This window comes from Mizuhopecten yessoensis, unplaced genomic scaffold (assembly GCF_002113885.1).
Source record: "Mizuhopecten yessoensis strain PY_sf001 unplaced genomic scaffold, ASM211388v2 scaffold10973, whole genome shotgun sequence".
Classification (NCBI taxonomy): Eukaryota; Metazoa; Mollusca; class Bivalvia; order Pectinida; family Pectinidae; genus Mizuhopecten; species Mizuhopecten yessoensis.
In genome coordinates this window covers 550,355-575,295 of record NW_018408814.1, presented here as the reverse complement: position 1 = coordinate 575,295, position 24,941 = coordinate 550,355, and the positions used below count along the sequence as shown (strand labels likewise).

The following is a 24,941-nucleotide window of genomic DNA, read 5'->3' as shown; positions in this document are numbered from 1 at the left end:
ACAAGAACAAGACGCATAGTTTCACGTTTTAAGAGAGAAATCTTAAACAATGAAATTATGATTGTTTTTCTTGTATCTGCTAGTACAATGTTAATCCTTAAGACTTGTTTATCGAGCTTGTCGAAAAGTCATAAACACACAAAGTCATAAGCGTTCTCTCCCTTGCAATACGTAGCTTTGGTACTCGGTGATGTTGTGCTATCAAATAAAATATATAAGGTGAAACAGAAGTTAACAGAATCCAAGCACTGTGCATGTCTATTCATACTTTCTTAACATTATTCCAAGTTGTTTCCCGGTTTCTGAATAAGCACCTAGTGATTGAAGCATACAAAGCAGATCTTTATATATATTTACATTAATCTTGCTCTGTATCATACCATTGCATTGCATTGAGAAGGCAAATGTTGTTGTGAGACTATAATATTATATCTACATTTGCTCTCCATCCTTCCATTGTAATGCATTGATATGGCAAATGTTGTTGTGAGACTATAATACTATATCTACGTTTGCTCTCCATCCTTCCATTGTAATACTTTTCCTTGGCAAATGTTGTTTTGAGTGTATAACAATATTTGCTATTGTAACATCATCAATCTCTATTGTGACGTCATCCATTTTATAGTTGTCATTATTTAATTTGCTTTTCAAAAACCTATTCAAAATAACTAAATGAAGTGTTGCTACGCTATCATATGATGATATAAATGTTGAATATTTGAGCAAATATCATCAATAGCAATGTGTGTTTTAGGACCGTAAACAGATTGGCAAACACATGCATTGCTTAAATACATACTTAAGAAACAATACAAAGAGTTACTTAGTAATGTAGGGAAATACTAATAAAGTCTTTGTGTTTTTTCTTTTGTTTTTACCCATAACAAGGACTTTGAACGTTTTTCTACAAATATATAAATATATAGAAGTTTTTTTTTTATTCAAAACTAGACATTGGTATATCATGCGCTTATGTTTGGTACAACACTAATTACATGTCAGGAACATTAAACCTGTGATCCAATGATATGCCGTTCTCACGTACGCTCGTTCTTAACGGGAGGCACGCTAGTCTAGTGGTAGGACGCCGGGCTCGTGACCGAAGGGTTGCGTGTTCGAGTCACGTCACGGCACTGTGTTGTATCTTTGAGCAAGATACTTTACTCCGCTACGTGGTTGGGCAGTGCTAGAATTGTTGAATGCTAGATACTCCCCAGGGAGTTGAGAAAGGTATTGGCTGGTTGCAAAGTCCCTATAACCACGGATAATACTTTTTGAAACGCTTTGATACGACCTACGAACTAGGTTGTGATAAAGCGGTATATAAGAACCTCGAATTAGTATTATTATATTATTAACAATTCATGACGGTCTTGATATTTAAAAAAAATGTAAATACAAAGTTAAGGTAGAACACTCAATAGATACGAAGATATCAATCGACAGAGCGCGTGAGGAACACGTTACCAGATACAATGGAGACCTCGTATTCTACAAAGAAATGTAGAGCATTCCAATAGTAAACACATATAGAGCATAACGAACTCAAGCAGCAGACATCGTAACGTCTCGTGTATACACGTGACCGTTTGTTTGTTCAGGCATAAAGGCTTTGCGAAACAAAGTTTAACTTTGAGATGTTTTATACAAGTGGGGCCTGTCGATTGGTTCAATAGAGATGTAAATGTATACGTGTTTAAAGACAATATTTATTCAGCATTAAGCCTGGTAATAAGAATCCACTGAATTTCAAAGAAATGTAAGCAAATGGCTATTTCATTTTCCTGTTATAATTTTACTACCCTACTTGGAGAGATTATATGCTAGCCCACTGGGCTTATTACAGGAAACTGTAACTTCATTTGGTGTGTTTGGCGTATTGGTGGTTTGGTACACTGGTATCCAGCTCTGGACCTTGTTTATTTCAGTGGTGTACTTTATACAAAATTGTCTAGATTTGTCGTACATTTAGTCGCTCATAGTATAAATATTTACTGGTGTCCATCTGTTTGATTAACAACAGACAGATTGTCTGTCTGTTGTTAATCAAACAGACAGTTGTTTAACAAATGTCAAACAACTGTCTGTCACAACAAATGTCTGTTGTTGACAGATTATGTTTGACCTTAATAAGTTAATGTACTGTAAATGTACCCAAAATACATCCACCTGCCCTTCACTTCATAATCTCTATTGTCATATCAATTTCAGTATATCTCCTTTTATTAGACGCCTGATTTTGTACAGTCGTATGATCATTGCGCGAAACACATCTCCTAGGTTCATTACGTACATATTCCCCACAACGCCTAGACACCAGGCTGTTGAAATCACCACGCACATGTACTAGTGTTCTTGTAGTGTTGACGTTAACTTACACTACGGAATTGAACTATAGTTTCATTTTCAATTTTAATTTCAACAAATTTTATTGATAATCACAATCAATTGGATTGAACATTAGGCTTAAACCTATATTAAGATCTCTCCATAATACAATAATGTTATTCAAATGATATCCTGTAATTGATAGAAATACAAATAACGTAATATTCAGTAAGATAAATTAATCATATATATTTTAACATATTACTCATAGTTTTTGTATATTAATTAATTTTGTAATGGTATGAAAATTGAATGCATTCTGCTATTTACAAATGCAGTTGAGGGAGAAGTGCCGAATCAATCCTTGTATGTCTGACATTGAAGTCCATGGGTGCATCAACCTATACTATAAAGAACTTTTTTTGTTTTTTTTGTTTAACATCCTATTTAGAGTTAAAATCATTAAAGGATGTGTCTCCATGTCTGTACTTTAAACGTGCATGTGTGTATGCTTGTGCGAGGCATGGTATGTTGGTATATTTTTCTCCTTTTGACAGGGCGGATGTGCTACCTCACTGAAATACCACACCGAAGTCACCCAACACAGTACCCCAACCGCTCACATTGTACGTGGCAGTGTGTAAAGCTTTCGTTTGGGTTATTGTCAATGCTTCACGTTAAGCAGGACATAACGTCTATCATTTAAAGTTGTTGACAGAACTCATTGTCTATTTGGGCGAATGCTCAATACTAAGGTCAATGCTAAAGCATTGTCAAGGAAGGTACTAACAAACAAAAAGTTTGTAAAAATGTAGAGAGAAATTATAAAGATCCCAAATATTGCCATAGGGGCAGCGGATCAATTGTGGATTCATAGTAGTCTCTCCTATCTTCATAAAGTAGGATACAGCAAACCTATTTTCCAAACCTGAAGGGTTAGGAATTGAACTGCACGATACAGACTATTGAAATGACAACAAGAAAAACCAACATATGTATTACAATAACAGGCAAATCCGTCACGTCGCGAAATTTCAGAGTGTTATAAGGGGAATAACTCTCACTGTTATTTCAACATGAGGGTATAACTGATCATGATGGTCTATTCGGAGGGACCGAAACCTGGGTGCAAACATAAAAAATCAATGGAATTTTTATTGTCTCTTACAGATATTTCGACGGCGTAATTTCAATCTCTAGAAATGATGTTTTACCACGCTGATCGACGAACTAGTGACACTGCAGGCTATTCTATGTCGGACGTTTTTCTCTATATTTATTAACAACATGACCGACAGTGACGGTTTATTACTCGATTGTCGATCGCGAATTTTTTATTTTCTCATATTAATATTCCTCCTTCGTCTGTCTACGGCGTTTGCGTCACGTACTATATTTGGTATGCAAGTTCTTACTCCGAACATAATGAGTAATATCCCTCCTTCTTTGATCTGCGGTGTTTCCACGTCGCCCTTAATTCGATATGCAAGATCTTACTCCGGATATAATTAGCTCTCCACTTGATGTCGAATGCTAACCGTGTAACAATAGAGGGTTCTAGAGGCTGATAAAGATTGTGGACAAATTTACAGGTCGCAACCTTTTGATTATGCTCAATGACTTGCCTTGTTGTTCTGTTGTCCTTACCCTCGATTAACGTCGCAGGTGTCATCGGTGAACACTTGCTCTTGTTCTCTAAGGGTCCCCATTTTATATTTCCTTTGGTTTCCTTTGGCCCTAGTTGTTTTTAGTTTGAGCTTGAATGAAGGTCGTGTTGACACCTGCCTCACGTAGTTATCTTACCTCGAAGTTTTAGTTATTACTTTGCCTGAAGGCGTACACATTCGGGATTATTTTGCCGATGTTATTGGCTTTGTTTGAATGTCATGGAAATGTTAAATGAGTTTGAAGAAACCATTTGAAGTATGGAAGGAACAATGACTACCCCCGGCCCAAAACAAAGCAAAAATATATTGTTGACAACACAAACTCCACTAACTTTCATTTTGTCATTCTTTTAGACAAGAATCTGACCATGCTAATGATGTCTGGGACAGTGATCAGACACAGTATAAGGACCAAAAAGATGATGGCAAAACGTCCTAATGCGACACTACTGGCACGAGACTCATACGTGCTGATTAACTGACGTCGGTAGAGAGACGTGTTCGTTTTCTTCACAGTGAGTGACTCTCAGATTTTGTATAGCAATCAATAACTCCTCGTTGGTCATTTTGCTCGGTGTTGTGCTGGGGTTTTGAACTGTAGCTGTAAGGACAGATCTTACTTCAGTCACATTAGATGTCGTTGATGAAGCGTGGGGTGAAATTTCTATGGTCAAAGTCACTGATGTGACGGTAGACGAAATTTCAGTTGCAGTCGGGATCCTGATGTGGCGGCAGGTGAAGTTCCAGTTGCAATCGATGACCCTGATGTAGTTACAGTTGAAGTTTCAGTGGAGGTTGGTGTCGTTGCAGCAGAGGATGAAGCGGACATTTCCTGAGAATTGGCACCTGAAATATTGGTGACAAACAGTATTATATTTATTTCTGGAGAATTTTCCTTCATTTGATGCACATTTTTTTGGTTTCACTACTTATTATTTACTGGGAAATTGTGGCCCAGTCAAATTTTGCCTTTCCCCAGAATTAACCATTTCCACCCGGTGTTGATTTCGCCTCTCACATTTAATTACTGTGTATATTATATTGTTTACTGACATTCACTGTATTGAACCACATTCGCCTTCATAATAAAAATGACAAAAATCAAACTGTAGCGATACTTTTTCGGTGTAAAGCAATAACTTACTACGTTTAAATATATGGGACCCTCTTATTTTTCAGAATTTCATTATAGACATTTATCCCGATAAATAGCAATTGTTCATACCAGGGAATGCATGTTTTCCATGTTCTAAATGTCAGGAATGTTTGTTTAAAGATTTTAATTGGTGTTTTTTTTTTATCTATGACATTAAATGTCCTCTCAACAGCAAGGTTAGAATGAGTACGGGTGCTTAGACGATAAAGGGGGAACGGGGAAAACATACCAAGTGTTGCAGTAGGGGCATCATATCAATTCAGGTTTCTTCAAAACGATGGGAAAATTTAAGGACTTTTGCTTGAATGACATTCTTCATCAGTACTAATGGTTTACCTAAGCAGTTAGCGATGATCCCATACTTATAGGTTGGGGTTTATGGTTTATCAGGTTTTGCATCTAAAAGACACGGAAGGAAACCCCCGATTCTGTGGCGGGTCCCATGCTAGTCGTTCCTTACGATAACACGCAGTTAAAGATGTTAGGTATAATTTCCCTGAAACTGCACGGATGAGGTTTAATATAATGAAAAGCAATTGTGTTGCCACGATGAAATTCTGAATAACTCAAATAACTGTTTACCTTTTTCACATACATCTTGGTTTAGGTCTTATTTTTTCGATGTACCTTGTCATCCTTCTTGTGTACGTGAAAGCAATCATCCTCACTGCACGTATCAGGGCAAGTCGTACACCACCATTGAAGGTCTGTTAATTTGAAACATTCTTTTCCCGCTGAATCACATATTATTGGTAAAAATGTATGGCCAAGACGGGTGAATTCAAACTTGAACGAAACCTTAATACTTTTTCTCTGCTTTATTGACAGTTTTCATCAGCCCGGTATTCAATGTTTTGCGATGTCATTATCAACCAAATTAACAAGGAAAAGATGAGTAATCACGTGAAGTTCCCCACCCTTTACTCTCCCGCAGAATTTAAAAAAACGAATGCTGGAAGATTTGTAATAGAAATCTTACTTCAGATTATCTGTGTAAATGACGTTGAGTTTGAGGTTTTACCACTTCTCTGAACTGTCGAACACAATGCGACTTCCATTTCTCTCGTTTCAGTAACTCTGTGCCTGTGTCCAACCCATTACATCGCTAGTCATGAAGAAATTAGATGTAAATACCAGTCTCTCTACAACGTAAAATTGGGATATAAGACTCTGGTAGGGAATGGCGAAAAAATACACCAACTGTAGCGCACTGTATGTTGTAAGAAGCAACTGATGTGGAAACCTCTTGTAGCATTGGGTTTCTGCTTGAGGACACAACAGTGACTGAAATAAATCTGCTGCAACATTTGGGAGTTTGATATTTTCTCTCAACTTCCTAACAACCTCTAGGTTTCCTAACTCTTTGTTTGGCAACACCTTTCTCTGTACTGTAATGTTGAACGTTCACCCTAACCCTAACCCTAACCCTAACCCTAAGGGGAAGAAGGTCGATGAGTTCAGTTCCCAAAGCTGGCCCATACCCAAGTCTTTATAGATGGTAGTTGTTAATCTCTTTTAACTATACAATTTGAAAATTAACTAACTCGAGTTAGATAAACATTTTTCTATTTTTCTCCTTTTGTTTTGAGGGGGTGGGGCTAATTCATTTGATTGTATGAGTTGCTTTTATTAACGTCCTCAAAAGGCGTCTGATAAGCAACGTCTAAAATCGTGATTAGAAAAGTAGTTGATTCTATATATGACTATAGTTAAGCGGAAGTCGGTTTCACTTTACTAGTTGACGAAGTATTCAAATTGTTATCCGAGACAGTTATTTAAAGACATAATTATTTTAGTGTCAAATGCGCTTAAATGAAGGACATCATATAACCTATGTTCGCTATTATGTTTATTTTGCACTACATGTTGCCCAGCCAACATGCAATTTACAGCTTACAGCTAGAAATGTCTACATAAAAGACACTTTCCTTTTCTGTTATGAAGGTCTGTACTACGCTGTCCGTATTTATAGAAATTTCTCTGTGGACATGTAGCATTGCTAGCGAGGAAAAACGGTCTTGGTTTGTCTTGATACTATTCAGTAAAAATATACAGACTATATATAGTTATCCGAAACAGTTATTTAAAGACATAATTATTTTAGTGTCAAATGCGCTGAAATGAAGGACATCACATAACTTATGATTTTCCTACCTTGAACGGGGAGGGTCAACGGTTCCAATTTGTAGTAGGACGAGGAAAAGTGATAAAGACAAGGCCGTCGCTGGGGCTCGAACCCGTGACCATTGGCTCTCCAGCCCGATGCTCTACCACTGAGCTTGTAAGGCAACCTGATAAATCCACATCTTTTACGTCAAATATCAAAATTCCCTGTCTGTCAGACTTAGATCATAAATGTTTACCGAAACATGTCATTACATGTACATCATACATGTAAATTTCGTTATGATTAAAGAAGACTGTGATAAAAGGTATTTTTATAAGCAGAAGTTAATATTTGCTTGTTTTAGACACTCAAGATAGCAAGTGAAGAATTATTTGAAGAGGAGGGATAGGGTTCATACGCTTCGTCTCCCCCACCCTTATTTTAAATTACAAATTTTGGTGTGTAACCATAAATATATTATAAATATTGAGGTAAGATACAATTTGCAGGTAAACCATTTAGTACACAGGAATAATCCTGGAAAGGGCCATATGGAGAGACGTTGACCCTTAAAAAAACAAAATTAACCCTTCCATGTTTAAATTTTCTTTTAATTTTACATAGAAAGACCCCTCTAAATTTTGATAATTCTTATTTCTTATATTATGGTTTAAGGAAATTAATGAAAAAAAACACATAAACTTTCGGATAGTATTGATGTTTCAATTAGTGATGATATGAAGCCATGAGTCAATGGCAAGGTCAAAATGATCTTTTTACATTTGAGATATATATTTAATTGAAATTTAAAAAAAAAAGTTAAACTCGATTCTATATCTCATATGATTTTCACAGTCAATATATGAATGCCAGTATCATACCAACTTATCCTCAACCATACCATTTTTACACAAAAATATTATTTTTGTATTTTCATTTCATATTTCAACTAAAATTGTCCCAGTGTTACCAATCTGCCATCATATTTAGGGTCACATTGCAGCAACAGATTCACCAGACGTGTAGGACATCAAAGAGGAAGCAGTCATAATATCTTTAAGACAGTCAGTTGTAAGAGGAGATTCTCAGCATAAATTAGGATCCATTGAATCTCTTCCCGGAGTGTGTCAAGCAAGTCTAAATGTAACTACATCTCCTAAACTCATTCAAATAGAATACTCTTCTGTTGTTACTAAGCTGTGATATATATATGAAAGGTTAACATGTTACCTTGCAGAACACCAGAATAATATTGATTATAATTTGTCGTTTTAGTGGCTAGTGAGTTTGGTAGGAATATCTGCATTATTTAAAATTAAATAACTGGATAGTTTAAAGTGCAGTGTACCCTCTCAAAACCCCTTTCAGATGAAAATTCACGAGATGTTTTGCTTACCTCTGTTATCCATCTGTCTGGTGTCAGCGTTATACTTTCAAGAACTTCTTCCAAATAACCAAAAGGCCCAGGATGTTGATATTTTGGAGGTGAAATGTTGAGATGAATGACCTTGACTTATATTCAAGGTTGGAAAAAACAGGAGGCCTAGGGTGGGGATATTAAGCAATTAACATGCTAGAACGAGGGGATATGATGTATGTGGAATTGAATGACATTGACTAGCCTTCAAGGTCACAGGTCAAATGTGTAAAATCCTTTAAAATAAATGACTATTTCTGAATATCAAAGAATTCTTGGGTGATGATATTTAGCCAATAACATACTGGGATGAAGGGTTATAAAATATATTCAAATGAACTTGAATGACCTTGACTTAATTTTAGAGTGACAATATGTTAAAATTGTTAATCATCTTCTGAATATCGAGAAACCTAGGGTGATTGCATTTAGGCACTCACATGCTATGATAATTGGCTGTCCATAACGGGCTGTCTAGTTTATTCAAATGAATGATCTTGACCCAATTTCAGGACCATATGTTTAAATTTGTTAAATCATTTAATTGACTCCTAAGTAATAAAAGAGGCTGGCTGAAGATCATGACATTTTGTGATGTAGGTTAAAGGTTTAAATAATTATGATGTGTTTGAAGTGCATAAATGGGTATAGCAACCATCTTAGTTCAGATAAAAAAAAATGTTCAAGTCTTCCAACAAAGATTCACAAAGATAAAAAAACGTGTAGAGCAATAAGATCTGACAAAAAGCCCCCAAACATGCATTGTCTGATTTAATTTTCTGATACTCTTTTTGATAAACATTTATTTTTTCCAAAAGCTTTAAAAAATCAAAATCAAATTCCATGTGACCTATCAAGGCCCCTTGGCCTCTTGTTTGTGAATAAAGTGAATAAATATCTTGGCAAATTATGTATTTAACCAGTAGGTAGACTAATTGAGTTATTCAAAGTGGCTATGTAATTGTATTTAAGTATTCATGTTTTTATATATTATATTTTTTACTATTCCTTAAGTATATATATATCTTTAGTCACATTGTTATGGAACATGTTGGCTCAAATTTCCTTACAAATGTTTAATCTTTAAAAAAAAAAAAAATCATACCATGAGAATATTGCATATTTTTCTTTGAGTTGTTACAGACTCTAAGCCATAATTTCATTTTTATGGTAAAGGAAACCTACATTAGATACTATTCAAATATAGCCTTTGGTTGAGGTCGACACCTGGATTTATTAACATGAGAAAAGATATTTTAACCGAGGACGCAGTGCGTTCGTTTGGAGATACGTCATAATTCTATGTTTAGAAACACCCAGGTCCTTTAACAAAAATCACACGCTCCAAGTCAATATCGGGTTTTATCGGTGGACACGTGATGCACTTCTGGCCAATAACTTGTCGGGGAATATTATAATAAAAACTTATTTCACCTGTACACCAATATCATTATTATTAAAATTGTTCTGAAAAATCTGTTTGAAATATATGGTGATTAATTAGTTATGTACATGTATTACTATAGTGCCATATTTAGCCAAACTCTTGTAACTTATGTTGTGCTTATTTTGACCAATAAAATGAAAATGTGTAATTATCCTCTCAAATTACACGTATGCTAATTTTCTATTCAATTAAAGAATTCCACATTGTTTATCATGTTTATCTAACTGTAGTTATTGATATTCATTTTTATCAAAAAGACAATGAGTTGATATGAGTTTTACTATTTAAAATTTCAAAATTAATAAACATATTGAGATAAAGAAGCAAAATGTGTTGAGGAATTCTTTGTACCATATGTACACTGTCAATTGATTCACACTTTTACCGACATTAGCAAGAGATGCATTTTCTTATTGAGTGCCATTCCTTCAGTGCCATTTACTTAAACACCCGATATCTTTCCAAAATCCCTTTCAAAAGTCTTGGTCAGACATTCTTGGATTGAAACTTGGCTGCTTATTTTGGTATTCATCTTATTACAATAACAATAATAAGTTTAATTAGAAATGTAACAGATCAATTGATTTTTTTTTCAAATGTTGATCCAATTATGTTGCTAGAAAACCATCCCTATATAAGTACGTGTTTTGGGGTAACTTATAATAACTTTTATAATCTCCCGATGATCTCCAAGAATTATGACATGTACGCCTTTTGAGCAAGCTTGCTGAGGCTGGTATTACATAGAAAATTTAATTATAGAAATATACTTGTTGCTTTAAAAGAATATTTTCTCAGATATCCATGGAATAGTGTGCTATGATATATCTATAAAGATTAGGCGATAATGGTTGTTCTTGGTATGATACCTTTTTTCTCCTCAGTTTTTACAGTTAATGCATGTCTGACCCTCGGTGTGATTATTTGGTTGTCTTAGTAACGGTTTGACAACTAAATAAAAAGCCTATTTGGTTGGAGATTTCTGTGTCTCACCCTCCAGGTAGGGGGATATTTTCTATTATTATCAACACATCAGATTCGTTTAAAGTCCATAGACAATTCAAAATTCAATGAAAATATTCATTAAAGCTGAAGGCCAGACAAGTTTGATCAGTTTCCTCAAATATTGTAAAGCTGAATGCCTTTCAATTCTTTCATTAATCTTATCCTGCCAGGACATGCTGACTGACTATATTCAAATAATACATTGCAATTACAACTTGGTAAAAAAAAACCCAGCTAGAAAGTAATACTTCTCCAAGCAATGTATGATTATTAAAATAAAGAATAATTTAGGCTAGAAGGAATAATACATGATTACATCTTCGTTTCAATCGCAGTACGGTGATAATTGTGATCTCGAAAATGCTGGATACATTTCGAGAGTGTTTATTTGTTTTATTACGGCCGTCAAGGACGGCGCTGCAGTCTCATTGTTTACAATATCGGAACGGTTAAAGTTCAAGCGAACGACTGTTTGCAGTATGACTATGTCTATTACATATTAAAAGTATTCTTTTGATAGGGAGATACACGTCTACAATACAATGAGACACAAGATTTACATTTCAGCATGTCTTCCTGTGAATGAGATTGATGCAGCGGCTAGGACGGATTCTCAAACAAGCTGAGCCAGCGAGTGTAGATTTAGATGATCTTTTTGAATTACGATGTGGCCCGCCTCAAGATGGTCATTTGAATCAATAGCACGTTCGTAACGTAAAACTCTCCATTCGTCCTGATTTAATTGGAGGGTTTTAAAAGTAAACGGTCTAGAAATACTCGGGACGAAATGTCTCTTCTACTTTCTCTCAATGGAGCAGACGGGCACATACAGCGTACGATATATGTCCGCCATATTTAAGATCAAATTCAGACTTAAGTCTGCCCTGTAGCAATCTTAGGATTTAAGACAGAAATTTAGACTTATGACTGATGTTTTTTCCATTTTTTTCATGATCCCCAAGCTAAGTCTGTTTTTAGACTTAAGTAAAAAACAACTTTGGACTTAAGTCCATAATTAGACGTAAGTCCGTTTCATGATACCGGGGACCGGTCATCGTCCGTACCCTATGAATAATAAATGAGAATCTTGGCCAAATAAAGTCTGCTAATTTGGTCGAGCCCTTAAGGCATTTAACCCTGGTACCAAGTTATTGCACGGAAACGGCAGATAATGACGTTGTTCGTTATTCAAGGGGCCATAACTCCGCTAAATAAAGTCCGCTGGAAGTAGTCACCGGACTTTGCTGAGCTCTTAAGGCATTTTACCCTGGTACCAAGTTTGAAGAAAATCGGTTGATAGTTGTTGCAGTTATTGCACGGAAACGGCAGATAATGACGTTGTTCGTTATTCAAGGGGCCATAACTCCGCTAAATAAAATCCACTGGAAGAGGTCATCGGACTTTGCTGAGCTCTTAAGGCATTTTACCCTGGTACCAAGTTTGAAGAAAATCGGTTGATAGTTGTTGCAGTTATTGCACGGAAACGGCAGATAATGACGTTGTTCGTTATTCAAGGGGCCATAACTCCGCTAAATAAAATCCACTGGAAGAGGTCATCGGACTTTGCTGAGCTCTTAAGGCATTTTACCCTGGTACCAAGTTTGAAGAAAATCGGTTGATAGTTGTTGCAGTTATTGCACGGAAACGGCAGATAATGACGTTGTTCGTTATTCAAGGGGCCATAACTCCGCTAAATGAAATCCGCTGGAAGAGGTCATCGGACTTTGCCGAGCACTTAAGGCATTTAACCCTGTAATCAATCGGTAAACATTTGTTGCAGTTACTGCACGGAAACGAAGCGTGACAGACAGACGGACAAACCCAAATGTATATCCCCCCGTTTTTGTGAAAGCGGGGGATAATAAAGCTTAGCATGACCTAGGTATATAAATAAACTTTAAATTATGGGTCATTTCTCAACACTCAGTTGGATTGCCAAAGAGATTGACATGTTATGAGTCCAGTGAGATATTTTCATGACGACATCAGTCTTAATGCCTTATTTTTGACTACGTTAACATTGCTATGTATTTTTTGTATGGCCAAAGCACAAGTTCAATATCTACAAATAACGTTGATAAGTTCCGATTTTTAATTGAGGTCTTTAAACATGACATATATCTACAACAATTATCACACGAAAACCAAAGAGTGCCCGAGATGGATGGAAAGACAGAAGAACACAAACATTGTTATCAAGTTTGAAGGAGTCTGGTTAATATTTGCTAGAGTTCTTAAGCGGAAACTGAAGATAAGGACGTTTTTCGTTAATCAAGAGGCTATAACTCCACCAAAAGGTGTCCGATTAAAGTGTTTTTCAAACTTGGCCGAGCCCTTAATGCGTTGAACCCTGTTACTAATATTTGCGGATAATATTTGCGAGAGTCAATGAACAGAAACGGCAGATAATGACGTTGTTCGTTATTCAAGGGGCCATAACTCCGGCAAATAAAGTCTGCTGAAAGTTGTCATCTAACTTGGTCAAGCCCTTAAGGCATTTGCCCCTGGTACCAAGTTTGAAGAAAATCGGTTAATATTTGTTGCAGTTATTGCACGGAAACGGCAGATAATGACGTTGTTCGTTATACAAGGGGCCATAAGTCTGCCAAATAAAGTCATCGGAAGTTGCCGAGCCCTTAAGGCATGAAACCCTAAAACCAAGTTTGAAGAAAATAGGTTAATATTTGTTGCAGTTACTGCACGGAAACGAAGCGTGACAGTTGGATTGCAAAAGAGATTGACATGGTATGAGTCCAGTGAGCTATTTTTATAAATACATCAGCCTTAATGCCTTATTTTGACTACGTTAACCTGGCTATGTATTTTTTGTATCTAGTTCAATATCTACAAATAACATATCTAAGTTCCGATTGTTCATTGGTCTCTGAACATGAGGGTGTTGACATTTTAGGTGAATACAGCACCTTTTAGGGGACTTGTTGAACCTTAATGGTATACAATTGTTTTCTGTTTGTTGTCACGATAAAGGGGCAGAATGCCTGATTTTGTTATACAATGTCGTTGTCCTAGTAATCGCTATTGTTTATGTAAGGATTAAACAGCATAAAGAAACGCCGTACAATCTTTCGATTTACTTTCTAAATTTTCCGTTATTATTGACCAACATATAAAAATTCCCTTATATTTTCCATGATGAAATGTCTATGTCGTCAGTGCAAACAAGATTCTTGGAACAGCCTTACGTCACCAAAATATTTGTCTCATGTTACTCGAGGTGGTATGAGCAGCTTCAAAACGACGTAAACTGCGTTCATAATGCTATGAAGGCAGTTTCCTCTGTTAACGCTAGAGGACAGTGCAGTAGAATGTAATATGAAAATACAAATAAATAAATAAAAAAATCAACTTTTGCAGTCCCCGAACACTTTCGTCCATTAAGGATATTCAGGACTGATTTGTATTATGACATCACAAGAAGTATACATCGTTACATATAAACATCAGCAATTGATGACGTATAGAAATACGACAGACACAAATAAATAACGGTACATCATTTAAAGGTTTACGTTATAAAACTGAAACAAAAATATGATATTTCAATACCAAAATGAATTTGTTGCATTGTACATTTATGTTCATTGTACATGTGTGTTCATCATACATGTGCGTTCATCGAACATATATGTTCATTGTATATGCATGCTCACTGTAAATGTATGTTCATTGTACACTATACTCATTATAAATTCCCGCTTATTCTACTTGTATGCTAATTGTACATAAAAGAATACTCATTATGCATGTATGCTCACTGTACATGCATGTTCATCGTACAGGTAGGCTCACTGTTAATGGATGCTCATTGTAAAAGTATGCTCACTGTATATGTGTGGTAATTTTAAAGGTATGCTCACTGTACATGTATGTTCATTGTACATGTATGCTCATTGTTTATGTAAACTCATTGTACATGTATGCTCACTGTACATGTATGCTCAATGTACATGTATGGTCACTGTAGACGTTTGTTCTTTTTCATATTTTCTAACTGTTTTAGTATGGTTATTGTACATGTATGTATGCTCATTGTATATGTTTTCTAACAGTACATGTATGCTCACTGTACATATATCCTCAATGTACATGTATGTTCATTGCACAAATATATTCTCACTGTACATGTATTCTCATTTCACATGTATGCTCACTGTACATGCATGTTTATTGTACTTGTATGCTCACTGTACATGTATGTTCACTGTACATGTATGTTCATTGTACATGTATGCTCACTGTACATGTATGTTCATTGTACATGTATGCTCACTGTACATGTATGATCAGTGTACATGTATGCTCATTGTACATGTATGCTCACTGTACATGTATGATCAGTGTACATGTATGATCATTGTACATGTATGCTCATTGTACATGTATGTTTACTGTACATGTATGTTCAATGTACATGTATGCTCACTGTACGTATATGCTCACTGTACATATATGCTCACTGTACATATATGTTCACTGTAAATGTATATTCATTGTACATGTATGTTCTTTGTACATACTTTCTTACTGTACATGTATGCTCACTGTACATGTATGTTCATTGTACATGTATGCTCATTGTACATGTATGCTCACTGTACATGTATGTTTATTGTACATGTATGATAATTGTACATGTATGCTCATTGTACATGTATCCACACTGTTCACTGTACATGTATGTTCATTGTACATGTATGCTCACTGTACATGTATGATCAGTGTACATGTATGCTCATTGTACATGTATGCTCACTGTACATGATTGTACATTTATTCTCATTTTACATATATGCTCATTTTACATGTATGACCATTGCGGATGAATGCTTATTGTACATGTATGCTTACTGTACATGTATGCTCACTCTACATGTATGCTCACTGTACATGTATGATCATTGTACATGTATGCTCACTGTACATGTATGATCAGTGTACATGTATGATCATTGTACATGTATGCTCATTGTACATGTATGCTCACTGTACATGTATGATCAGTGTACATGTATGCTCATTGTACATGTATGCTCACTGTACATGATTGTACATTTATTCTCATTTTACATATATGCTCATTTTACATGTATGACCATTGCGGATGAATGCTTATTGTACATGTATGCTTACTGTACATGTATGCTCACTCTACATGTATGCTCACTGTACATGTATGATCATTGTACATGTATGCTCACTGTACATGTATGTTTATTGTACATGTATGATAATTGTACATGTATGCTCATTGTACATGTCTCCCCACTGTACATGTATGTTCATTGTAAATGTATGCGTATTGTACATGTATGCTCATTGTACATGTATGATTACTGTACATGTATGGTCATTGTACATTTATGTTCACTGTTAATCTATTTTCATTATACATGTATGCTCACTATACTTGTATGATCATTGTACATGTATCATTGTTGTACTTGTATCTTTATGCATGTTTATTGTACATGTATGCTCACTGTACATGTTTGCTCAATTCACATGTTTGTTCAATGTACATGTATGTTCACTGTACATGTATGCTCATTGCACATGTATGCTCACTGTACATGAATGCTCATTGTACTTGTATGTTCATTTTACATGTATGTTCATTGTACATGTATGCTCATTGCACATGTATGTTCACTGTACATTTTTGCTCATTGCACATGTATACTCACTGTGAAGTAATGTTCATTATTCATGTATGATCATTGTACATGTATGATAGTTGTACATGTATTTTCACTGTACATGTATGATTTTTGTACACGTATGCTAATAATACATGTATGTGAATTGTACATATATGCTCATTTCACATGTATGATTGTACATGTATGTGCACTGTAAATGTATGTTCATTGTATATGTATGATCATTGTTCAAGTTTGCTCACTTTACATGTATGTTCTTTATATTTTTTTGCCCACTGTACATGTATGATCAATGTACAGGTATGTATGCTCAATATACATGTATGTTTTGTACATATAAGCTCACTTTACTTGTATGCTCACTGAATTAATGTTATTTGTAAATGTATGCACACTGCACATATATTTTCGTTCTACATGTATGCTCACTGTAAATGTATGTTCATTGTACATGTATGCTCACTGTACATGTATGATCAGTGTACATGTATGCTCATTGTACATGTATGCTCACTGTACATGTATGCTAATTGTACATGTTTGATAATTGTACATGTATGCTCATTGTACATGTATCCACACTGTACATGTTTGATAATTGTACATGTATGCTCAATGTACACGTGTGCTCACTGTACATGTATGGTAACTGTTCATGTATGCTCAATGTACATGTATGGTAACTGTTCATGTATGCTCACTGTACATGTATGTTCATTGTACATGTATGCTTATTGTACATGTATGCTCATTGTACATGTATGCTAATTGTATATGTATGCGCAATGCAAATGTATGTTTTTGAACATGTATGCGCACTGTAAATGTATGTTTATTTTTTATGTATGATCACTGTACATGCATGTTCTTTTCACATGTTTTTAACTATACATGTATGCTCATTGTACATGTATGTAACTTGTACGACGTGTGTGATCATTGTAATGTAGGCTCATTGTAACTGTTCGCTTATTGTGTTTGTATGTTCATTGGGCATGTGTTTCGTTGCACATATTCGTTCATGATGAACGTACAGGAGCAATGAGAATACAAGTGCAATGGACAAACATATATATACAATGATCATATCTGTACAACGAGCATACCGGTATAATGAGTATGCGTTAGCACAAAACTGCATATACACTGAAGAGACATAATAAATGAGTGTACTTAAAACATACACATATCTGTACAACGAAAATACACGTGCAATGAACATACCTGTTCAATGAACAAACGTGTACATGATTATACATACGAAATTAACATATATGTAATATGAGCATACACATAAATGTACATACCTAATGTTATTTATGCTCATTGTACATACATTCTCTTATCATCACTCCTTTACTATATAACAGAACAGTACAGGTTAGGGGTTGTTTTTCTTCTAACAACTATTTTATTTTCAAGTGAGGGACGTCCAAATGGAACATCAATGACGTGAAATCACAAAAATGTTAACATTTCAATACTACGGCTCGGAAACTGCAGTACGTTTTTGTGCTTTCTGAGCAGATGGGTTTATCAAGTAATCCAATAACCACCCTATAAAGAATCAAGCTCATATCATTGAAACAACTTGTTGTTTGATTTTTTGAGTTTGATTATTTACATACCACTTGTATAATTATATAACTAACGCCGTACTAAAGTAACCCGGCATGAATAATAAGCTGTGTTTACCTGTGCGTCCGTATCTCACTAAACAGTAATTAATGAGAAACCCGTACTATCAGTAACAAGAAATAAAATGTGTCCCGTAATATGGAATTAAATACCGGGGCATTCAGCTCATCTTGAATTAAATTCCGAGTCATTCAGCTCATCTGATAAAAAAGCAAGATATTCATAAAACTCTTCTCAACCTAGAATTCTCCGTAGGAATGCATAACTAAGGTTAAGATAAGTTTCTGAAACCAATATGTTTTCCTTGAATTAAATGATAGTAACCTACTGGTAAACACAAAGTTAAGTGATCACCGCAGTGAAATATAAAACCTGTCCAATTATTGACCCCTAATTAAATCAGTCTTAAGTGTTATGACAGTACCCCAGCCCCACTGTGTGATAACAGTACCCCCACCCAACTGAAGTTGTTGATGATCGAAGTCGCAGTTATTTTATCTTTGTTGGGTTTTTTAGGGTGGGGGAGTGATAGTCATCCTAGGAGAACTCAACCATATCTATAAAAATCTATACACATGTTTAGTATCATGTTAGTATGTATAACTTAAATACTGGCCGATGTACAAGTATAACTTCGATTGTCTCCAAGAGTTTATGTACTATCCCGTGCTGACCAACTCTCAATCTCTCATCATATTTCACGGCCCGAAGAGGAATCAATGTCTCTGGTGTCTCCAAGCTCATGGTAACAAAGAAAAGACAGGAACACGCGTAAGGGAGGGATGCATCTGGGAATTGAATTCGGTCGGAAAAATATTTTATCCCCAGATGCAACTGGTGTAGGCAGAACTGTGAAGTTGCTGAATGTAATGGTGTATACCTTAAATACTGGTCAGATGTGCAAGTATTACATTGATTGTTGTCTGATTGCCTTTAATGTACGTGTTGTAAACGTTCTATCAACTCCCTGGCAGGGTTCATATATTGAGTGTATGATCGAACACCAAGTGATTCCCTATATTCCCTGAGAGCCCTATGTGTGTCTCCAACCGTTTCATAGCAGATCCCCAAGAGATTGTGTACTATCCAGTGTCCACCGACTCCCTGTCTCACGTCAAACTTTACGGTCTGAAGATGAATCAATGCTGTGTCACGTCTCCTAGAGTCTCCCAGTTCATGGTAACACAGAAAAGACAGGAAAACAGCGTAAGGGAGGGGTGGAACTAAGAATGGAATAAGATAGTCACGGAAATGTTTCAACACCTGTAGAAACTGGGGTGGGCAGGACTGTAGCAGGTGTGGTGGAAGGATTTCACGGTTACTTGTGATCACCTGTTGTAATTGGGATGGACAGAACTGTAAAGTGTGATGATTGAACGTCATATCTGTTACAAATACCTGACATTTTTGCAGTAGGTTGTACCCACGTCCACAATAGCGCTGTTCATACCTGTTCCAATCCTCCTTACAGTCTATGATACCATCAAGATAATGTTTGGGTGACGACGTCATGTGATCACACATTTCCAGTGTCTTCATGAAGTTCCCAGTCTGATAGTAATATGTTGCCAAACCAAGTAGGCCTGTACTTGTAAACATTGTTGAAAATGGTCTTAGTAGGTTCTTGCATTTCCTAAGAGATTTGTACTTCTCTTTATTTCCTCTAGCATTGATGTGTTCACCGAATATCTTCATCGCTTTACCAGATAGTGACTGACCAGTAGCGCAGTAGCCAATGAATTCATCTATGTCCGACTTTGATGCTGAAAGTAGTTCCAACGACGAGATAATATCAGGAGAAACCCTGATATAACGAAATACAGCACTGCTTAATAATGCTTCGTCACGTTCACATTCTGAATATGTTGGTGGAGGTAGAACATATTCCCATACTCCATTCCTCACACTACTGATACGCTCTCCTATGGTTGGTTGTATGACTGTTCCAACTGAAAGACATTTCCAGTTCATACCATTGAGATCAGTGAGATAACGAAGAAGTTTCTGTTGATTTTGACCATGAACTTTACCAAGAAACATATTATTTGTCTTAATAAAGTAATTTGGACAATGTCCTGCTTTCACCCAATTGACCAACATCTTCAAACAAAACATAAAACATAGGAACGTATGTTTTTCCTGCCAAAATGATTCACTTGTGCCTTCTACTGCATATAATATAATTGTTTTTATAATATAGGAAGACAGAATATCTGTTTCATCTAGCATTTGTTCTAATGTTCCAGATATCTGTTTCATGAAGTACTTAAGAAGTCCATATACTAAAAACTGGACATGAGTTAAAGAATGAAAAAGTTTCCTTTCCGCAGTCGTGAATGATATCCTCCACTGTAGGGATTGGTCAGCAGCAGACGTTTTATCCCCCACAGGGACTAGATGACAGCCACCTTGTACTATCTGATCTCTCAAATTTTTATTTGGCCAGTCATGTAGGCGTGGCCTATTCATTCACTCATTAGCTTCGCTTGGCCAATCATAACAAGGTAAGGAAAATACAACATCCATATCCGATGATTTGTAACTGTATTCATGCTTTATTTTAACTGCTGGGCCATGACCCTCCATATCTAACTGTACCATATGACTCGCTATATCAATTTGTATCCGTTTGTATATTTCACTTGATATGAATTGTGAATCACCTACTGCAACAATAGATGGATCAAACTGCCCCTGATGAAGTAGTTCCAGGTTTACATAACCAGGTCGGCATCTAGCCTTTCTCATCATTAAAACTAATTTATTTACGGTGTCTAGTTGATTACTGATATCCTGATCTGGACACAAAACTACAGCATTTGTATCAATAAGCATCCAGTCGTTGTCCGATCCAAAAAAACTCATTCCTTCTGACCTACTTCCCGTTAACACAAATTCTTGTATACTTCCTCTAGCATTTTGAAGTTGTTCCGCCACCACTATCGTTCTCTGCCTGACAGCCACTGTCTCCCGGCTTCCTGAAGACCTGTCTAGGATGTGATACAGAATCCAACACTTCTCGTACAGCTCACCCTGATCAGACATCTCAGTGATACGTCACAGATCCTGTAAATATAACATAGAAACAACAATGTCATATTTTAAAAAGTAGAATAGTTTACTTCTGACTGATTATTCATTTTAGTAAGAATACAATTTGTTTGACTGCTACCATGAACGAAACCGTTTTTAAACACAAATACTACACAATTCTGTTTGGTAGACATAGCTTTACAATAGTTCAAACGTACACTCTTTTCATACTTATAGCATGTGTTATTAAATGTTATACTTAATTCTTTTCTGATAAGTATAATACTTCATTAGAAGCAGTTGAAAGTCAATTCATATGACCCTGATGACCATGAGAGTGAATCAGGGTTATTCATACACGAAAAAATACAACCTTGCAAAATAAAATACCTAAATGAAAACATTATTCTACAACTCATGATAATACAGAGTTCATATTGACCAATATGACATTGAATATCTCGCCCTCATTCATTTAAACAAGCGCACGTCACCATGTTGCAGGAAAATTATAATGAGATCAGACCTTGTGATGGTATTAATCATTTGAAGCGTTATCCATATGCAATTTTTATTTTTAAAGTACTTTGCAAACGATCTGTATACAAGTGTGTCAACAAAAACAACAGAGAAATGAATCAATTGCAACGTTTAATTATTTACAAAATATACAGTATCTAATACATCTGAAGGGCGACCCGACATTGGATAGCGCTAATTTGTTTAGAATGTGTTTGCTTTAGATTGTAGCCGGTTGAGAGAAATTTAAGGACCGGAACGAGCAAGTTGTTTTTACATGGATTACTTTGCTAACTTTTCTGAAACAGCTCTGGTTTTCGGATAGAAAGGGTCCGGTTAATACAGGGTTTAACTACTATGATTATATAGGAAATATGCNGGGGGGGGGTGGGGGGTGTTACGCTTGTAGTCCTGTGCATTGTTTTATTAAGGTTAATTTTAAACCTAAAAGTATCATGATTACTGCTTGACTGCAATATTCTTGACCAATTCTCAATACTAAAGATTCATTTTGTTTAATCTACTAAAAACCAGTCAAACTTAGATGTTTCGAATTTTGCGGGACCATCGAGGAAAATTCGAAACATGGGGACTTTGACTCATTAAATTGAATATCGAACATCGAGATCGTGCACATTAGACAGATTCTGATGTGACGAAACACAAGCTACGGAAATAACAATATTCTTTATTTACACATTGGCGTTTGCATTGTAATCTTATCTTCGTTTGTCAATTATTTTTCGGAGTCTGTGCCCCGTTTTGATGTGGTCCATCACGTCCTGCGCCATGTTGCTGAGATTGATTCCCGTTGGCCGTTTGTTTTCGAAGAAAAACCCGTTATGACAATCGATTTTATTAAATTTCACAATGGAAGTTTATTACCTAGAAACAATGAATACCGGATAGTGTCAAAATGGTCACCAGTTCTTTCCACTGGATACCGAAACATGAACCTGAATGTATTAAAATGGCCATGGGACATTTCATTAGTTTCGTACATGTACATTGACTTCGATTTACTATTGACTATTGACCTAATATCAGATATGTTGGCCTCTTGGTTATTGAGAAATCGTTAAAAAGTTTAAGCACATTTGGCCCCTGTGACCTTGAATGTAGATCAAGGTAAAGCATTTGAACAAACTTGGTAGACCTTCATCCCAGCATGCTACAGGCCCAGTATCAGGTATATGGGCCTCTTGGTTATTGAGAAGAAGTTGTTTAAAGATGTTAGCACATTTTACCCCTGTGACCTTGAAAGTCGGTCAATGTCATTTATTTGAAAAAAAATCGTAGCCTCTCATCCAGGCATGCTATAGGCTCAATAGCATGGTCCTCTTAGTTATTGAGAAGTTGTTTTAAGAATTTAGCACATTTGACCTCTGTGACCTTGAAAGGCAGGCAAGATAATTCATTTGAACATGCTACAGGCACAATATCAGGTCTCTGGGCCCCTTGGTTATTGAAAATATTTCCTTTAAAGAGTTCAACCTATTTGACCAATGTAACCTTGAAAGTAAGTCAAGCCTGTATGCTACAGGCACAATATCAGGTCTCTGGGGCCTCTTGGTAATTGAAAATTCGTTTAAACATTTTACCTCATTTCAGTTATTGAGAAGAAGATGGGAAAAGAGCAAAGGGAAAAGTTGATGCCCGAGGGCCGGACGATGGCCAGATGACGGATGCCGCACTAGGGCAAAAGCTCACTTGTCCTTGGCAGGTGAGCTAAAAACAGATAGGACAGACAGACGGAAAACCTGATTACTAAAGATGTGCAGGGGTTCTAACAACAAATTGTGTAATTGAATTAGAGAATCCCACTTTGGGACCAACTTGTTAGTTGGTTGAAGGAAGTTTAACGTCTACACAACATCTGAGGTCATATGTGGATGGTATCATGGTTGCATGATACGTATTGTGTGTGCCTGTGTGTTGCTTCCAGCAATAAATATAATTTGACATGAGGATCGAACTCAAAACTGTAATCCATCATTCAAGAAAAAGTCAAGCCCAAGTTACGTATTGATGTGGCAAGTGGTCGCGAAAACAAATACAGTTAAAAATAAGAATTTCCTATGTGCAAAGGTCTATAACTCCAGAAAAAATAGAACAATGACACTGGATTCTAACTCAAACTATAATCCATTATACATGTACAATAAGTTACAAATAATATGGAAAACAGTAAATTATGAGAATTTCTTATGTGCATAAGGGTCATTACTCCAGTCAAAAATGGAATTTTTACACATGGTTCATACTCTGTAACCATTATGATAAAGTCACAAACAAAGTTTCAATTTGACATGACAAGCAGTAGCGAAAATAAGTAAAAAAGAAAAGTTATTTTTTATAATTTGCTATGTGCAAAGGGCCATACCCCAAGCAACTAATTAAATATTGACACAGGGTTTGGACTCTAACTGTAATCCATTATGATAAAGCCACATACTAAGTGGCAAGCGATAACGAACAAAGTATGGCAAACAGTTAATTACGAGAAAATCCAATATGCAAAAGGCCATACATGCATAAGAATAAAAATTTGGCACGTGGTTCGAACTTTATCTGTTATCTTTTATGATTAAGGCACATACAAAGTTGCAAATTGATATCGTAAATGGTGGGGAAACAAGTCGGGAAAACTTAAATGGGACTGCCGCCGTCAACGACAACGTGTGATGACGGACAGAGTGACCCTTTAGTGTTCGCCATGCTTCTCAGGCGGCACGATAAAGCACATAAAGGAAGAACAGTGGAGAAAGGAGGAAATATTTAAGATACCAAGTGCGTTGCAATGGGCAGAAGATCTATGTTGGTCTGTCTAATGTCCCCGAAGTAGATTCGATGACTCAAGTAGAAAATTGTTGAATCAAGTAATTTTGAAAAATAGACTGAAGGGACATAACTCTTCACGTCATTTGTGCTGATCTGACA

General features: G+C 36.0%; 1 protein-coding gene across 1 annotated transcript; it reads right to left on the bottom strand.

The window, feature by feature from the left end:
* Positions 1–19,382: 19,382 nt before the first annotated feature.
* LOC110464219 lies at positions 19,383–21,494 on the bottom strand. Its single transcript, XM_021519319.1, is given in 1 exon segment — positions 19,383–21,494. A coding segment is annotated over 1 exon segment (2,112 nt).
* Between the last annotated feature and the right edge of the window lie 3,447 nt (positions 21,495–24,941).